Source organism: Terrapene carolina, unplaced genomic scaffold (assembly GCF_002925995.2).
Source record: "Terrapene carolina triunguis isolate 2854851 unplaced genomic scaffold, T_m_triunguis-2.0 Scaffold62, whole genome shotgun sequence".
Taxonomy (NCBI): domain Eukaryota; kingdom Metazoa; phylum Chordata; order Testudines; family Emydidae; genus Terrapene; species Terrapene triunguis.
The window spans coordinates 30,375,638-30,392,439 of record NW_020664413.1 but is presented as its reverse complement, the minus strand read 5'-3'; the positions used below and the strand labels follow the sequence as shown (position 1 = coordinate 30,392,439).

The 16,802-nt window shown below is 38.7% G+C and overlaps 1 protein-coding gene across 2 annotated transcripts in view; it reads left to right on the top strand.

Annotated features, from left to right (window-relative positions):
• LY75 (lymphocyte antigen 75) overlaps positions 1 to 16,802 on the top strand; it is a 93,466-nt gene that overhangs the window by 69,868 nt on the left and 6,796 nt on the right. For both annotated transcript variants that reach the window (XM_026647493.2, XM_024219336.2), the window contains 10 exons: positions 2,235 to 2,461; positions 4,590 to 4,758; positions 6,979 to 7,143; positions 7,893 to 8,015; positions 9,567 to 9,761; positions 10,172 to 10,392; positions 11,528 to 11,702; positions 13,022 to 13,189; positions 14,552 to 14,674; positions 15,982 to 16,149. In XM_026647493.2, coding sequence (XP_026503278.1) covers positions 2,235 to 2,461; positions 4,590 to 4,758; positions 6,979 to 7,143; positions 7,893 to 8,015; positions 9,567 to 9,761; positions 10,172 to 10,392; positions 11,528 to 11,702; positions 13,022 to 13,189; positions 14,552 to 14,674; positions 15,982 to 16,149 — 1,734 coding nt within the window. The remainder of the gene's footprint in view (positions 1 to 2,234; positions 2,462 to 4,589; positions 4,759 to 6,978; positions 7,144 to 7,892; positions 8,016 to 9,566; positions 9,762 to 10,171; positions 10,393 to 11,527; positions 11,703 to 13,021; positions 13,190 to 14,551; positions 14,675 to 15,981; positions 16,150 to 16,802) is intronic.

Below are 16,802 nucleotides of genomic sequence, written 5' to 3'. Positions count from 1 at the left end.
ATTTGCATTGGTGCAACTTGCCCTGGCTTCAAGCAGGGGTCAGCTCCACTGATACAGTGTGTGGATTTCCTATTTATACTCAGGATTGGGGAGGGGGTGCTGCTCCAGTGCAGCTATGTTGGTGGCTACCCACTGATTACTCGAATCAGGGCAATTACCCAATCTGAACTAAGCCTTAGTTCCTGTTCAACTGCCAAGGGTTTATTATGCGGTACACCCATCTTTGGGGTATGTTCTGCTATGTATAAATTCTTTTAAATAACTATTTATAAATTTGAAGGAGGGAAGGACAGTGATTCAGTCTGAAAAATCTGAAGGGGATTTTTTTTATTAATTATTAAAAAAAAGAAAATTAAGATGAACTGCAAAGGCTCTGAACATTAAAAATGCTTGTAAGACTCCAATAAAAGAGTGCAGCTGCTATTGATGAATATATTTCTCTCCAGAAAAGGAAACATGACATTCAGGGAAAGTGCAGTGATTGCTGCAATATGGTCCCCATTATTCTTGGGTTGCTAAGCCTCTAACACCCAGGCATGCAGGGAAGGAGCGCTCATTCGGCTCTTGCAGAAACTGCAGTTGTGCCTGGCCACAGCTCAGGATGCTGCAACAGGGGAGACTTTTTCCACTCTGCCATGGCATCCTTGGACAAGTACAATCTGGCCCTATGGTTTTCATGTCACTTTTGTCACAGAAGCAAGGGAGTCAGCAGCTCGGATTCCTTGGCATCTCAGCAGGGCCGGCTCCAGGCACCAGCTTGTCAAGCAGGTGCTTGGGGCGGCCACTCCGGAGAGGGGCGGCACGTCCAGCTATTCGGCGGCAATTCGGCGGACGGTCCCTCACTCCGGCTCGGAGCGAAGGACCTCCCGCCGAATTGCCGCCGCAGATCGCGATCGTGGCTTTTTTTTTTCTTTTTTTTTTTTGGCAGCTTGGGGCGGCCAAAACCCTGGAGCCGGCCCTGCATCTCAGACATTTAATGATTATCTCAAAATGTTGTGATAATTATGCTTGTAAACATCAGCAATATTCTTTTTTCATCTTTGGGAAATGTACATTTCCCCCCTAAATCTTTACTATTAACCTTTAAGTGTGTGAGGTCTCTGTTGGTCTCACAGTTCTCTTTTGAAGCTGTTTACTACATAGAAGCACTTGACAGCAGCCATGAACTAGTTCAAACATTGTTTCTTTCATGTCACCTCTCTAATCCACTGACAGCTGCAAATTGTGCATAAACATAAAATTAATATTATGGCTCTGCCTTTTGGGTATTGGTCTGTCAGCCTATTCATCAGTCACTTGTATGCTCTTATTTATACAGAGTAATTTTTTCCCTTGACAAGCCTTTGTATTCCTGAGACGCCTCTGTGTTAGATGCCAATGCACATTTTACAAAATTGTAGGGCCAAATTTAGCTCTGGTGTCAGCCCATAAACTTCTTGGAATCATTAGATCCACATGCTCTAATTCCCCATCCATGTAAAGTTTGCATTTTTTATAGTTGCATGCATCACTTGGTTGGATTAAATTAATGCAGCTCATTGTGATAATATTGGATAATTAGAACCCAAATGGTAAATTTCACCACTTCCAGCACAATACACAAGTCAAGTGGCTTTGTGCAAGAAACTGAGCACATGCTATGAAGGCAAACTCTATTACCTCTCTGCCTGCTCTTGCAATGTACTGGCTGGAAGAGCTGCCTGTACCAGGTTTACTGCCCATTAGATTTACATAAGAATGAATCTGATGGCTCTTTACTTGACTCATTCCTGTCTCCCTCAGACTGTTCAGAGATGCATGGCCCCTGTTGATTTCACAACATCTGTGCGCAGTTCTGCGGAAGGCTACCACAGTTTCACATTAATTTCACCCAGAGAGTATGTTTTTTCCCCTAATAACTTGAACTCTTTTGAGTTAAATTGAATGAATCTGGAAAGCCACAAAGCCCAGTAGTGCTGTTACTGCCATTCTACCAAGCTTTTATACAGGGACTTACACATTTACATTTAAAAAGAGCTTTACATTTTTCCACAGATACACACTCTATCGATTCTGATATAGTAAAATTGTAGTCTACAACAGTCTATGAATCTTTTTTTAATTTTATTTTTGATGGTTATTCCCAAAAGAAATTTGAATGAGTTTTGCTGCTGGTTGTTACAAAAGAAACGGAGAACTACAATGTTTTGCAGTATTTATCCTACTTAATGCTTCTATTTCTTGATTATTTACAGGGGCTGCTGACAACCAGACACAGCAAGTCCTTAATGAAACACTGACCTATCAAAATGTCCATTACACAGTAATTCTGAAGAATTTGTCCTGGTATGATGCACTGCGGGAGTGCAAACAGAAAAACATGCAGCTCGTTAGCATCACAGATCAGTACCAACAGGCTTTTCTTACTGTGCAGGCTGCTATTCACAATTACCCTCTCTGGATTGGACTCTTCAGCAAAGATGTAAGTTTTATTTCCTCCCCATCCCTCCTTAGAACCATTTTTTAGGGTAGGGTGGAATAGTAAAGGAATGACTGGGGAAACAATGAAACTCAAAATTACTGGGTTATTTTTAAATAGATGTTTCCAGTCGCATCTATTTTCAGTTGCAGAGAACCATCTTGAAGCTAGAGGTCTACTGGGAGGTCAACCAGTCCTGATGCTCAGGGTTATATACTAGATTTTCAGTTCCCTGAGGTGCACATTCAAGTATGGAACTCCGATTGGTGGACTGACTGAGAGGAGACTATGTCCCTCAGGTTTTAAGATGGAGGAAAATGTTTTATAGTAGCAGCAAACTATATCATTGCATCATCTTTGTTCCTCTGTTGTCAGTGGTTCTATAATTGCTGCTGTCATTTGAAATTCTGGGGCAGGGTCAAGGAAGGCCAACCAAAATGTTTTAAAAAGAGAAAATCTGAAAGATAGCAAATGAAATCCAAAAGCAACTGCTAAAAACTGTTTGAAATATATTGTAAAATCTTATCTTAGAACTTGGAATGGATTTTTTCAGGTAGGGTTTGTATGCTTTATTGCTTCTTAATAATGGAGAAAAGTTGTGAAAGGCTATTTTTAAAAAATATATACTTTTTTACCTTAAAAATATCAATAGAGTCAAGTCTTTCTTCTGTGTTTGTTGGAGGACTTTTTGGAAATTCCCAATGTGGATTGGGAGCTTTCTCATCTGTTAATTAAAGAGCTTGGGGCATGGGTGTGTGAGTGGGTGTTGAATCTTTAACAAACATCTTTTCTTCTCACCATTTATGGATGTTTGAGTTAAATAAGTATTACCAAAACCAAGCAAAAAACAAAGTTTTAAATAGCCTGAATAAAAATTGTTCTCATGGTCATGTATCTATGACATCATAATTCTCCTACTTCTGCAGCTGTCCATAGAGTTTTCCAGGAACAACAGGGAAGAAAAACCTGGTATTTTTAATGTATAAAACATACAGGGAACTTTTAAAGAAAACAAACTTTTCATGTCTTATCTGTACTTCACAAAGAAGCAAAAAAGAAGACAACCTCTCCTCCCTTTGTAGGTGACCTTTAAGTGGGGATCAAATGCCTCATCCTGTTGCATATGGCACTAAAGCTCTGAAACATATAGAGGGGTACTGCCTACACAGCAGCTCATGCCTGTAGGCAGTGAGACAGTGCCAGGAGAGCCTGCAGTTCTAGTACTGAACATACCAGGAAGATATATTCAGCTAAAAAAAAAAAAAAAAAAAAAAAAAGATTAGCACAGCTGGTATCAATTCCTAATATAAGAGTGATCTTAAATACAGAAGAAAACTTTTAAATATAACTTTCCTAAAGCATAGATCCACTTACTTTTCTTGTGTTTTAATACGATTAATTATTATTATATTTTATTATTATTATTTATTGTTGTCATCTTCAGGGCAGGAATATGTCTAATTATAAATTCTAAAAGTACTTAATATTAAACATTAATACATTACATTTGATCTAACATGGGGAAACAACAGGACTGACTCTTAGAAATTGCTTCCAATTTCCATGCACAAATAATTGTGCCCACAGTTAATTGCAGGTTCAAATGATACCATTTAGAAATCAAACTACCTGGCTTTGCCTACAAATCAAGCATAATAGTTAGACATCTAAGTACTGCACTGTTGTTGTAGCCGTGTTGATCCCAGGATATTAGAGAGACGAGGTGGGTGCAGTAATATTTTTTATTGGACCAACTTCTGTTGGTGAGAGAGACAAACTTTCAAGCTTACAGAGTAGTTCTTCAGGTAACCTCTGTGAAGGGTTGAAAGCTTGTCTCTCACCAACAGAAGTTGGTCCAATAAAAGATATTACCCAACCCACCTTGTCTCTCTAACATCTAAGTGTTATCATTTGCCATTCACAATAGTCAATGTAGTTTTTTTCAGCAGCAAAACTGAATGTGACAGACTTCATTTATTTTAATGATACCAAATCCTAAGAGCTGCTGAGCACCTGCAACTCTTGCTGAACACAGGATTTCACCCAGTAGAAATATAGTATCATGTCATTTGATGTACCTAGACTTTTTTTTAAGTGTGTAAGCGCTCATCTTTTATTGGTATGATGCTAGGATGGAAAACATTATGGCTGGGCAGATGGAAAGCGCATTGATTTTAGTCGCTGGTCTGAAGAAGACGAAGAAACAAGTGAAGAATGTGTGTTTTTGGATATTGATGGATTCTGGAAAACTTCTGCATGTTCCTCTGAAAATCCAGGTGCTATTTGCTACTTGCCAAGAAGTATGTATTCTGAGAAAATACATTCTCATTATTTTTAAAAAAACATCTTTCATAAGTAATATACATAGTAAAACTCAGTAACAAAGATGTTTTATAATTATTTTAAAATAAAAATGTTCCATTTATATACACTAAACATAGACTACTTTCTAGAACAGGCTTGTTTAGTGGTTTGTGTACCAAAAAACCTGCTGGTGCCTTGGAAATGGGCCATGTACACACCTGAGCAAGTTACCCAAGCACTGTGTAATTATTTAGTAACATTCAGGGTTGCTGTGTTGACCCAGATTGTGCCCTCCAGATCTGCCCACTGAGTACACTCTCTGCACATGGATCTCTCTCACCTCCATGTGGAAGGAGGATTTAGCCATCTCCCCTGCACCATCTGGGCCCTCACCTGGGCCCTGTGGAGGCCTCTTCATACAGTCTGGAGTCCATGCTGCGGGGGGAGATTGGTGACTGGGTAGGAAGGAGATCAAGTCGGGAGGTACAAATTGAGCCTTCGCCAACTCCACAGAAATTGTTCCAAATAGAATAATGCACCCTAGGGAGAGGTCCCTTGGGATCTTCTAGGTTTGGCCAAGGACAGTGGGGAGAGGACGACAATTCCACCCCCTCAAAAACCAAACAAAAAAACAGAAAAGAAAAGGATGATGTGAGGGGATCCCTCTGAGGAGATCTTCACAAAAATTTCTTCCCCATGAAACACCACTCTTGTACGTTTTTCTGTGAAAGGGCATGATATGGGCTATTGCTTTAAATACAAAATTGCAACCAGAAATTCCTTGTGATTATGGTATAATTAAATTGATTCTTGCAGTCTGACCTACTAGAGGAGTAGTCTCATTAACTTTAATGGAAGCAACAAGGAGTACTTGTGGCACCTTATAGACTAACAAATTTATTTGGGCATAAGGTTTTGTGGGCTAAAACCCACTTCATCAGATGCATGGAGTGGAAAATACAGTAGGAAGATATATATAACAGAACATGAAAAGGTGGGAGTTGTCTTACCAAGTGGGGGGTCGAGACAAATTAATTAAAGTGGGCTATTATCAACAGGATGAAAATCACTTTTGTAGTGGTAATCGGGGTGGCTCATTTCAAACAGTTAACAAGAAGGTGTGAGTAACAGTAGGGGCAAATTAGCATGGGGAAATTAGTTTTTTTAGTTCTTGTAGTGACCCATCCACTCCCAGTCTTTAGTCAGGCCTAATTTGATGGTGTCCAGTTTGCAAATTAATTCCAGTTCTGCAGTTTCTCATTGGAGTCTGTTTTTGAAGTTTTTTTGTTGAAGAATTGCCACTTTTAAGTCTGTTATTGAGTGTCCAGGGAGGTTGAAGTGTTCTCCGACTGGTTTTTGAATGTTATAATTCTTGACATCTGATATGTGTCCATTTATTCTTTTGCGAAGAGGCTGTCCGGTTTGGCCAATGTACATGGCAGAGGGGCATTGCTGGCACATGATGGCATATATCACATTGGTAGATGTGCAGGTGAATGAGCCCCTGATGGTGTGGCTGATGTGGTTAGGTCCTATAATGGTGTCCCTTGAATAGATATGTGGACAGAGTTGACAACGGGGTTTGTTGCAGGGATAGGTTCCTGGGTTAGTGTTTTTGTTGTGTGGTGTGTAGTTGCTGGTGAGTATTTGCTTCAGGTTGTGGGGCTGTCTGTAAGTGAGGACTGGCCTGTCTCCCAAGGTCTGTGGAAGTCAGGGATCGTCCTTCAGGATAGGTTGTAGATCCTTGATGATGTGCTGGAGAGGTTTTAGTTGGGGACTTCAATGGGAATTACATGGTGCCCCAAGACTGGAATGTTTTACCCTTTCAGGATTGCTATGTACAAATGTAAAAGGTAGTCTGTGCTTACACAAGAATCATTGCAAAAGCTAAGTTACTGGATAATATTTGTTCTGGTTTTATTATATGTATTTGTTCCTAAAACTACTTAACCTAAAAAACTTCCTGTGAAAACCCTTTTTAAAGTATTTGCATATCCCATTTCATAAAATCATTGCTTCTTACCATCTTTAAGTTTATGGAAATATCACTGTTCTGAGAAGAGTGGGAACAATGTTACATATTATGCTGTCAGATTATGCTACTAAATTTATGTTTTGTAACAGATTTTCATATTACACAGGAATTTGTTGTGAGGAATGAGCTGTCTTATTTTAAAATTGTGCATGACCTAAGAGAGTCTTCTTTTTTTTTCCAGATGAGACTGAAAAAGAACAAGTTGTTGAACATATTAAATGTCCTCATAAGTTTAAAAATACACCATGGATATCATTTCAAAATAGTTGTTACACTTTCATGATAACAAAAGATAGATGGCAAGAAATGAAATCACAAGAAGCCCACCACTTATGCAAGAAAATAAGTAAGTACTTGTTTTAACTACTAGATTTCAAATTGACAGTGTCTTTTAAGCTGCTTGTACAGAAACTGAAAAACTAGGGAGGTGAAGCCTAGGCGGAGTTTGAAAGCTAGCAAATATTGTTGTCCATTTTTTAAAATCGGAGGGTCAATTTTTAATGCATAAAGGGTATCCTACACAGCAAAGAAAAGCCTGTGGCTGGCCCACGCCAGCTGACTGAGGCTCGCAGGGCTCGGTCTGTGGGGCTGTTTCATTGCTGTGTAGACTTCCGGGCTTGGGCTGGAGCCTGAGTTCTGGGACTCTCCCTTCCCACAAAGTCCTAGAGCATGGCCCCAGCCCAAGCCCCAGAGTCTGCACAGCAATAAAACAGCCTCATAGCCTAAGCCCCACAAGCCCCAATCAGCTGGCATTGGCCAGTGATGGGTTTTTCCTTAACGGATAGATATATCCAGAAGATACTTGTTTTTAAGTGTATGAAGTGCTCCTGAAAAGTATAGCTGACAGTGCTAGAAGCTGAAATCCTCCACTTATCTACAAAATACTCACAGAACAGGTAGTGTTGACATTGCCTTTTGAAAAATAGTAATTTTTCCTAATATTTTTGTTGGCTGACGTGTTGTCTGTCCTTTTAGAATGTTTGGGTGTGTGTGTGTAGTAATGATTAAACATTGGCGATCAAAACTTAATTTGTTTTGTAGATGATAGATAAACTTGTAATAAACTAATTATTATTTTAAAAATTGTTTCAACAGATCCAGATGCATTTGTCTTGAATATTAGAGATGAGGAAGAAAATAACTTTGTTGTTGAGCAGCTACATTCTTTCAGTGGCCTAGCTACATGGGTATGGTTGGGTGTAATTTATGATGACAGCGGTAAGACTTTTTTCTTAATAAAATTTGTTAACTTCCTATCATTAAACTGATACATTTCTTACATACTACATATGGTAGAGCAATCCAAGATACCATAAAAATAAATATATACTAATGCTTACAACTGCCTTATATTTTCATTTATATTTTTAGAGGGAAATAATTGGACATCTTTTGTCTGTTCTAGTGATATTTAGATCCTACACAGTCTGCTTAATCCAGGTTATTGATTTTATCAAAAGGCAGGATTTAAAAAGAGCACAATGATATGTGGTGACATTTTTAGCAATATACATAGGCTTGATTTACAGAGATACTGAGCACCCAAAACTCCCATTGAAGTTAGTGACAGTTTGGGTGCTCACTACTTTGGAATTTCAAGCCCAGACTGAGTAGCAAACTACTAAAGCTCCTACAGCTGCAGCTTGTGACCAACCCTGCATTCTCTATTATGTCCAGTAAGTTTTCTGCAATTTTTCTGTTAGAACAATAGTGCTTTTCATCTTCAAAGCACTTTACAAAGATGAATGAATAACATCTCAGTGATGTAGATCAGTAATTTTTTCATGATCCCCAAGAGTCCATGTATTCTGCTTCATTCTGAATGTAGATTCTGAAGCAGGGTGTCTGAATTCTGTTGCAATCTGGAGCCCTTGGAAAGGTGGAGCAGGAGGTAGTTTTGGATTGTGGGGCAAGTGCATGAACTGGACGTTTCAATTTAAACAATAAACTGTAGAGTAGTTAGCAGGATTGGAGCTTAAGGGGTTCCATACAGATGCAAAGATCTGATTTTAGTATTGGAGCCTTAAATTTTCATCTTTAGGTTTCAAATACTGAACTCATTGTGATGAATGGGGTAGTTCTCACTTCTCAGAGCTATTATTTCAGACTGTCTGCAGACTCAGAAATACAACACTGCATCAGTTACACTCAGTTCTTGTTTTAAAAGTAATCTTCATGGGCAGGAAACATTATTTAAAAAAAAAAGAAAGAAGAAATCTTAGATTCCAGAGCACCTTATTTCAGAGGGATGGATTTTCTGGCAAATTGCATGGCTAAGGAATTGCAGAACACACAGGGTCATGGCAATCTCCATTTTACAAAATGTGAAAAAAAGGCAGAGACATTAGTCACATTAAGCTACCGAGAGAGTGTGCATCATAGCCAGGATAGAATTCAGGAGTTCCTGATTCCTAGTTATAGCTATTATCCACCAGACCACTCTTCTTCAGAAAATAGTACTGGGTTACTTGCAAGGCACCTGTTGTTTGTTTGGTTTGGTTTGGTTTTTGTAATCTGAATTTTCACAATTCTAATTTGGACAATCTCCAAAGAACATTTTCTCGTGACACTTAGAATTTTGGTGAGGGCTTAGAGGCAACTCTAGCAACTTCAAAAAACAGGTAATAACAGGCTTTCTGATCTAAAGTGAGTGTTTATTAGTACTGGTCAGGAGCACACCATCTTCAGTTGTAGATGAATTTCACGTTTCTTAAAAAATCAATGCTTTGCTCAAGCCTAAATATAGAAACTTTTTCATATTTTCCACAGATAATTCCCTAAAATGGTATGATGAAACTTATGTGTCTTACAATAACTGGAAACAGGGAAGACCTAACGTAAAGAAGAATCAGTTTTTTGCTGGAGTGAACCGTGATGGGTTTTGGGATATTTACAACCGTACGCAAAGTTGGCAAGCTCTTCAATTTAATCAACACAGTATTCTTGCTTGTAAAATTGAAATGGGTAAGTAATATCCAGAAACAATTACACCCAAAGTTTTGGGGGCTGGGGAGGTAAAGTTAATTTTAAGGCCTAGTCCTGCAAGCCCTCCATGAACAGGGCTCCCAAGGAAGACCCTGCATCTGCTGCCATTGAACTCATTGGCAAAACTGTCATGGATTTCAATTTGCAGGATGAAGCTGTCTGTCAGTATTCTAGTATTCTGCTCAGGATGGATGTTGGCTGTGTGCCTCCATCTTTCTCCCATCATTTAATATAAAAAAAGATAATGTGTATCCCGTAAGTAATTTATATTGAACACTTCAGTGCTTGAATTGAGTTGTTATAGACTGATGGATTTTAATATCTTCCACATATTTCTAATAACACGAATGAAGTGTATAGAATTAACTATGATCTTAATCTTGAAATAGGGCCCAGAGAGAACAAGCCTCCATTGCCTGAGTATATACTACATGGAAATAGCACATACAGGCTCCTTCAGAAAAAAATAACCTGGTATGAAGCATTAAGGGAATGCAAACAGAATGGAAGTGATTTAGTCAGCATACACAGTGAATCCCATCAGGTGTTTTTGGAAGATATTGTAAAGCGTGATGGCTATCCACTGTGGCTTGGGCTATCAAGCCTTGATGTAAGTTTCTACTGTCATGACCATCGTTTCTTTTTCTGCAGTAATTTTCTGCAGTTGATTTCCAAAATCTTTGTGATCTTTCCAGGCTCTTTTAGAGGCTTGAATTTCATGCTAGAAGATTATTAGCTTTCTTTTTCCCCTACCACTAATAATATATGTTAACTTTTCCTACATGTTATTACACTTAGCTATTAGGGGATTAGAAATGTATTTTAGAATGAGTGTCTGATTTCATACTTACATGATGGGCCAAATTCACCCCACTAGCGTAGGGAAGTGCAGCGTGCAGCCTCTCTGCTCCACCTTGCCCATTATACCACCATCCTTCCTCAGGGTTTTCAAAGGGGAGGGTAGCTTTAAGCTCCCTTTGGGGCCCACCAGCAAATACACCTCTACCCCGATATAACGCGACGTGATATAACACGAATTCAGATATAACGCTGTAAAGCAGTGCTCCGGGGGGGCGGGACTGCGCACTCCGGTGGATCAAAGCAAGTTTGATACAACGCGGTTTCACCTCTAACGCGGTAAGATTTTTTGGCTCCTGAGGACAGCGTTATATCGAGGTAGAGGTGTAGTGCTCATGGGAAACATCAATTCAGTGCATCTGTCCACCACCCTACCCATCTTTTGGGCTGCACTAATCCCTTCACCTCCCATGGCAGACTTTCCACTGCCATAGTTTCCACCAGCCTACACTTCCAAGTGAGTCTAGCTTAGTAGCTTTCATCAAAAACTGATAAACTTTACATACTGCTGCCATCCCTGTGGTTTAACAGCTCACAACATGACTAAGTAATAGATTTGTTAGGACAGGAAGTGAAGAATGCCTTATGTAATTGAAACCTTAGGGGAAAATTAGGGAGGCATAATGTTACCAGGGATTTGGCCTGGCCACAACCCTACTCTTAGAGTACCACAGACTCCTCAATGATCACAGGTGGCCAGGGCCTTAGTTTTAAGTATTACCTGGAAGACAGAACCTGCTAACCATGTTGGGCATTGGTTCAGTACTGACTTGAAGGAAATGGGTTTTTGACTCTTCAGTGCATCACTCTCTGTACGTTATCTGTGTTTATATTTGATTAATTCAGGCCTGAATGCAGTGGTATAAAAATTATTATTCTTTAATCAGGGAAGTGAATCTAATTTAGAATGGTCTGATGGAAGTGAATTTGACTACCGTCCCTGGGAACTAGAAAACTCTACATCTATTGGGAACTGCGTTTTTCTGGATACTAAAGGATTTTGGAAACGTGAAAGGTGCACAGATGTTGTTGATGGTGCCATTTGCTATACTTCTTCAGACAGTAAGCCTGATTTCCTTTTTTCCTGTAATTTAACACATACTCTATTTTACATGCTGTATTATGAACAGAAAATGAAGACTGAAAGAAATGTGATTTAGACTAAACCAGACATTTTGTTCTTTAAGACTGATTGTTTAGAAGGAGTGGCAAAGTACTCGTCAGTATATCTTGTAAACTTTGTAGCACCATACTTTGGTGTTTGATAACAGTGGTGGCCAGATACCTAAACAGGCATTAAAAATAGATACTGCTTGTTAAACAGCCTAATGTGAGAGGGTTTCTTTATGCCAAAAATGTTTTCACTGCAGAGTTTTGTTGGCTCAGCTTCCATGAAATACTAACTCTGTCAAAGTCATGTGCTGTCACTGGATTTCTGTTTTAAGATTTTGATAACTGCTCAGGACATTTCTTTCCCATGCCCATCAATGGAGTGAAACTTTAAACTGAGCTGAGCAGCGTGTACGTTGACTAACACATTACTGAAAGGCTTTTGGAAGGCAGTGTTGAGTAGTAGTTAGAACAGGAGACTCGCAGTCAGTACTCCTGAGTTTTATTCTCAACTATGCCAAGTTTAGCTTTGGGGCTTGGGCAAATCACAACCTTTCTGTGCCTTAGTTTTCCACTTATAAAATGGGAAATGTATACCCTCCCTTTATAAAGCAATAAAGCACTTTGAGATCCTTGTGTGGAAGGTGCTATGAAAATTACCATATTAATTTATGAATCTTAGTTTGAGTAGTGGGAACATGAGACTATCACCATCTGTATCTGTTTCGTACTCCCTCACTTTAGACAATTACCTTGGCAAAATCTGATAAATAAAACTGGTGACCTCATATTACCATAGTTTCTTCAAATTAGAGGGATCACTTTCAACATGACCCAATGTTTCATGGAAGAAATTAATATAATTAAATTAATATAAATATAAATATAATTTTTATAAATTGTTAGCCTGATTACCTCTTTGTGACCTATGGTATAAATGTCAGCTCTTAAATCAGAGGTCCACAATGAATGAGCATACATATTTCAAGGCCATTTGAATGCTTGAAATCCAGTAAGAATGAGCGGTCCCCCACTAATGGGAAGGTCAAAGTCCCAGAATATCTGGAACTTTTCCTGTAATCACTGGCTGATAATGAATGAATCTACTATATTTCAAGAAGCAAGCTAAATGGGATATAAATTAATTTTGTCGGTTAGACCATTTTCAGCATGTGTGTGTATTTTTGTATATAGCATCCCTACCCCAGAGTGATTTGACTCTGCAGAGCCTCTTTTAATTTGCATAATACAAAGTTTTTATATTTTTACAGAGAGACGACTACAGCCACAGCAAACCAAAGGCTCCTCCAGGTGTCCACAGGGTACTAGAACATCGCAGTGGTTGCAGTATAAAGATCATTGCTATGCATTTGACATGGCATTATACAATTTTTCAGTATATACTGCAGAAGAGGCTAAAAGAGTCTGCCAGAAGCTGGGTACGTTTGGTTTTATTTATAATGTGTTATATCTTGTAAATAGCTCGTCATTAAGGGAGGATTAGAAAAAACACACTGGCAAAACTTCTGCTTTATGTTTCTTTGATTTGGGAATATGTCTAGTGGCTGGTTTTATCTAATGATTTTTGGAGCATTTGATTCATATTTTTGGTAAAGTTGTGCAATGTTCTGATTCCTTATCTGGAACATGAAAGTACATAAATAAAGTGATACCTCATACATAACCATTGATAAAGGATTCAGAAGATCAAGGCTGATTTCCAAAGGAAAACCTTTTTATTTTCCACAAACCACTTTATACAAATTAAAGCCTGTATTGTTACAAAGTCATTCTTATTATAACCCTGGGCATAGGATGAATGCGGAGAAATCCCACCAAGGATTTGAAAATAGACACTTCACACTTTAAACTTAATGAACGCACACAGAAGCTGAAAGGCCAATTTTTGTGCTAAAAGAAGAGCTTTTTTTCTTTTCTTTAGTAAATACTGGGGATTGTTTTGTGACAGATAGTATAAGCAGCATGTAATTCCTCATGTACAGAATCCTTTGCTCCCTTCACAATTTTAGGATGTTTGAATTTTCATAATTTTAGCTGTGTAATTTTTTTTACTATTTAAGGTTAATTAAACTGTGTAAGATAAACTGAAATAAAAGAAGCAGGTATTCCCATTACCAGGTGTGACACCCAATTCAGGGCCACTTGGACCCAGCGTGGGTTAGAGCAAGAGTAGTCCTTCTTTAACTTATGCTGTTGGCAGAAAATCCTTTATGCCAGCAGAGGATCCGGTGCATTGAAGCACGCCTCCCTCCACCTCTACCCCCTGCCCCCAGTGCATCCCCTCCTTGCCATTACACCTTAAGTGCAGTGACATTATATATCAATATATGATTTGTTATTTAGATACAGAAAATTGGCCTGATCCTACAAGGTGCTGAGCCTCTATTTAGGTTAATAGGAATCAAGGGGGTTTACAGAAGATGCTTAGCACCTGACAGGATCAATGCTTCTGTTTCCATAAAGTATCATTTAATATCTTTCCAGACTTGCAGGAGAATTGTTTTTATTTTATTTTGCATCACCTGCCCAGATGATAAAACAAGAAGTTAACTTTGATCTGAGGCTGCTCATGACATTGCATTGTTCTCCTAGTCTGTGTTTTTCCTCTGCAGATTACATATCACAAAATTTTAGGAGTCCAAATTAACAGATGTTCTCTCTCATTTCTGTGCCTTAAATGATCCCTTTTGAATTTTTAGAAAATCCATTTAATTTAAAAAGACTATGAGGGAAACCTCTAAAATTTCTTTCTGTACTGACCATTAAACTCCTTCCCTTAGATCCCTCTGCAACACTATTGACTATAAAGGATGCCGAAGAGAATACATTTGTCAGCAACCACATAAGGCAAAATGACCTCATCACCAGAAGAGTGTGGCTTGGATTGTCTCAGAACTTCAGGGGTAAGAAATAACTACCAACTATGTGTGTGTATATATCTTATATGGTAAATAAAAATGAATGAAAATAATATAAAAATACTTAGAATTTGAAAAGTTAACTGCCGGTGCTATGCAATTTGTTAGCATTAATTTATATAGTATAGTAACTTCTACCTCTTCTCAGTTTGTGTCAATTCCTAATGTTTCTTGATTTGTGATTTAGAATTATTTTCTCATATATTCAGTGGGTTAAATTCAAACATTTAGCTGCTAGATTAAGACACATCGGTTAAAAAAGGTATATGCGGAGAGGTGTTTTTTGTTGGCTTTTTAAAATTATTCTAAAATATTTATTTTACGAGTTTCACAGAATCACTTTTATTTTTGTGGCTTTGGAATGAAAATTAGATAATCAACAAAGGGACATTGTACAAGAGCTTGGGATTTTGATGAGAACTAGTTGGCTGTGATTTAATCCAGGCAAGACTGAGATAATGGGTTGGTGGAAGCAGGCAGAAGAGTAAGTGGAATTTATATGGGCATGCAACTACCATTTGTAAAACAGTGTGAAAATTGGAGATGGTATTAGATTCTGGGCCAGTCCTAGATGACCAGGTAGCAGCTGCGACAGAGTATTTTCCATCTGCGGCTGGCAAGACAAATATAAACCTTTCTCTCCAATGTGAACCTTGTCAGAATTATCCATGCTTTTATCACCTCAAGACTAGATTACTGTAGTGCGCCCCACGTGGGGACTATTTAGAAGCTGAATCTACTGCTGGAATGCTGCAGTGCTCTTTTTAAGTGGAGTCGCACAGTGGGAGCACATTAGACCAGTACACCATGATGTACACTGGCTTCCAATAAGTTTCTAGGTGGACTTTAAGCCCTAAATGATTTGAGACCTGGTTACCTGAGGTATCACCTCTCCCTGTGCCACATTTAGGATGAGCAAAGGCACTTGAGCTGGAACTCCTTCAATATAAATGAGACTGAGGTGCTGACAGGGCATTTTCCATGCAGGTTGCTCAGTAATTGAACTTACTTCGCTCCCAACTCTTGGTCTGCCAGATCCCAGATTTGTTAACCTGGGCATGCTGCAAAGCCTATCTCTCTCAGGAAGGGTACACTGAGGTGGATATATTTATGGGCAGTTTATGTTGTCGTTTGTTATTTATGTAATAGGCACCCAGCTCACTGGATGGGTACCTACAGTTGATTTTTAGAAATGAGATGAAATAAATAAATTGCGATTTTCAGGTTATGTTGCAATATTGCAAATTTTTATGGTGATTTATCAAAGCAGTATTTGTGATCTCTCCCTACAGCTAAGTCCTTGAACTGGCTTGATGGTTCAGCAGTTAAATATGCCAATTGGGCAAACGGAACTTCAAAAGTCAGTGGTAAATGCAGTGTTATCCTGTCCACAAATGGAACATGGTCTGAAGTTGACTGCAGTCATAGTAAAGGCAGAGTTGTTTGTAAAGCTCCTCTAGGTATGTCTTTCTTGTGTTTAATATACAATTTACTTTTTTATAATTGTTGCACTAAAGGATTTTTATGTCAGGCAAGGTCTGTGTACAGATCACTCAGATGAAATTCACTCCAGAAGACCTGTGGCTTAAGTGGGACTTAAATGGTGCATGGGCCTTCAGTGTGCTCTCTGCCTAGGATAATGTGTCCAGTATAGTTGTAAAAGAGTTACAGAGCTGATACTATCTTTTCTTTTATAGTTGTGAAGAATCTGGACTAATTTACATTTCAATGTTGGCTTTAAGTCAGGTGGGGGTTATTTTTTTGTAAGACCAGTCTGTGGTGCAAGGTTCATTTATCCTGTTTATTTTTAGGCTGCTTTTGTTTTTGTAAAGCAGCTAATTTCTGCTTTAATCTTTATATGTTCAATACCTGGTTGTCGCATTTCTATGCATGGTTCAATGTCGTGTTGATGGGCACACTAGAAATGCATAGATAGATATAAATAAATAGTTAAGTATCAGAGGGGTAGCCGTGTTAGTCTGGATCCGTAAAAAGCGACAAAGAGTCCTGTGGCACCTTATAGACTAACAGCTGTATTGGAGCATAAGCTTTCGTGGGTGAATACTGCATCTGACAAAGTGAGTATTCACCCACGAAAGCTTATGCTCCAATA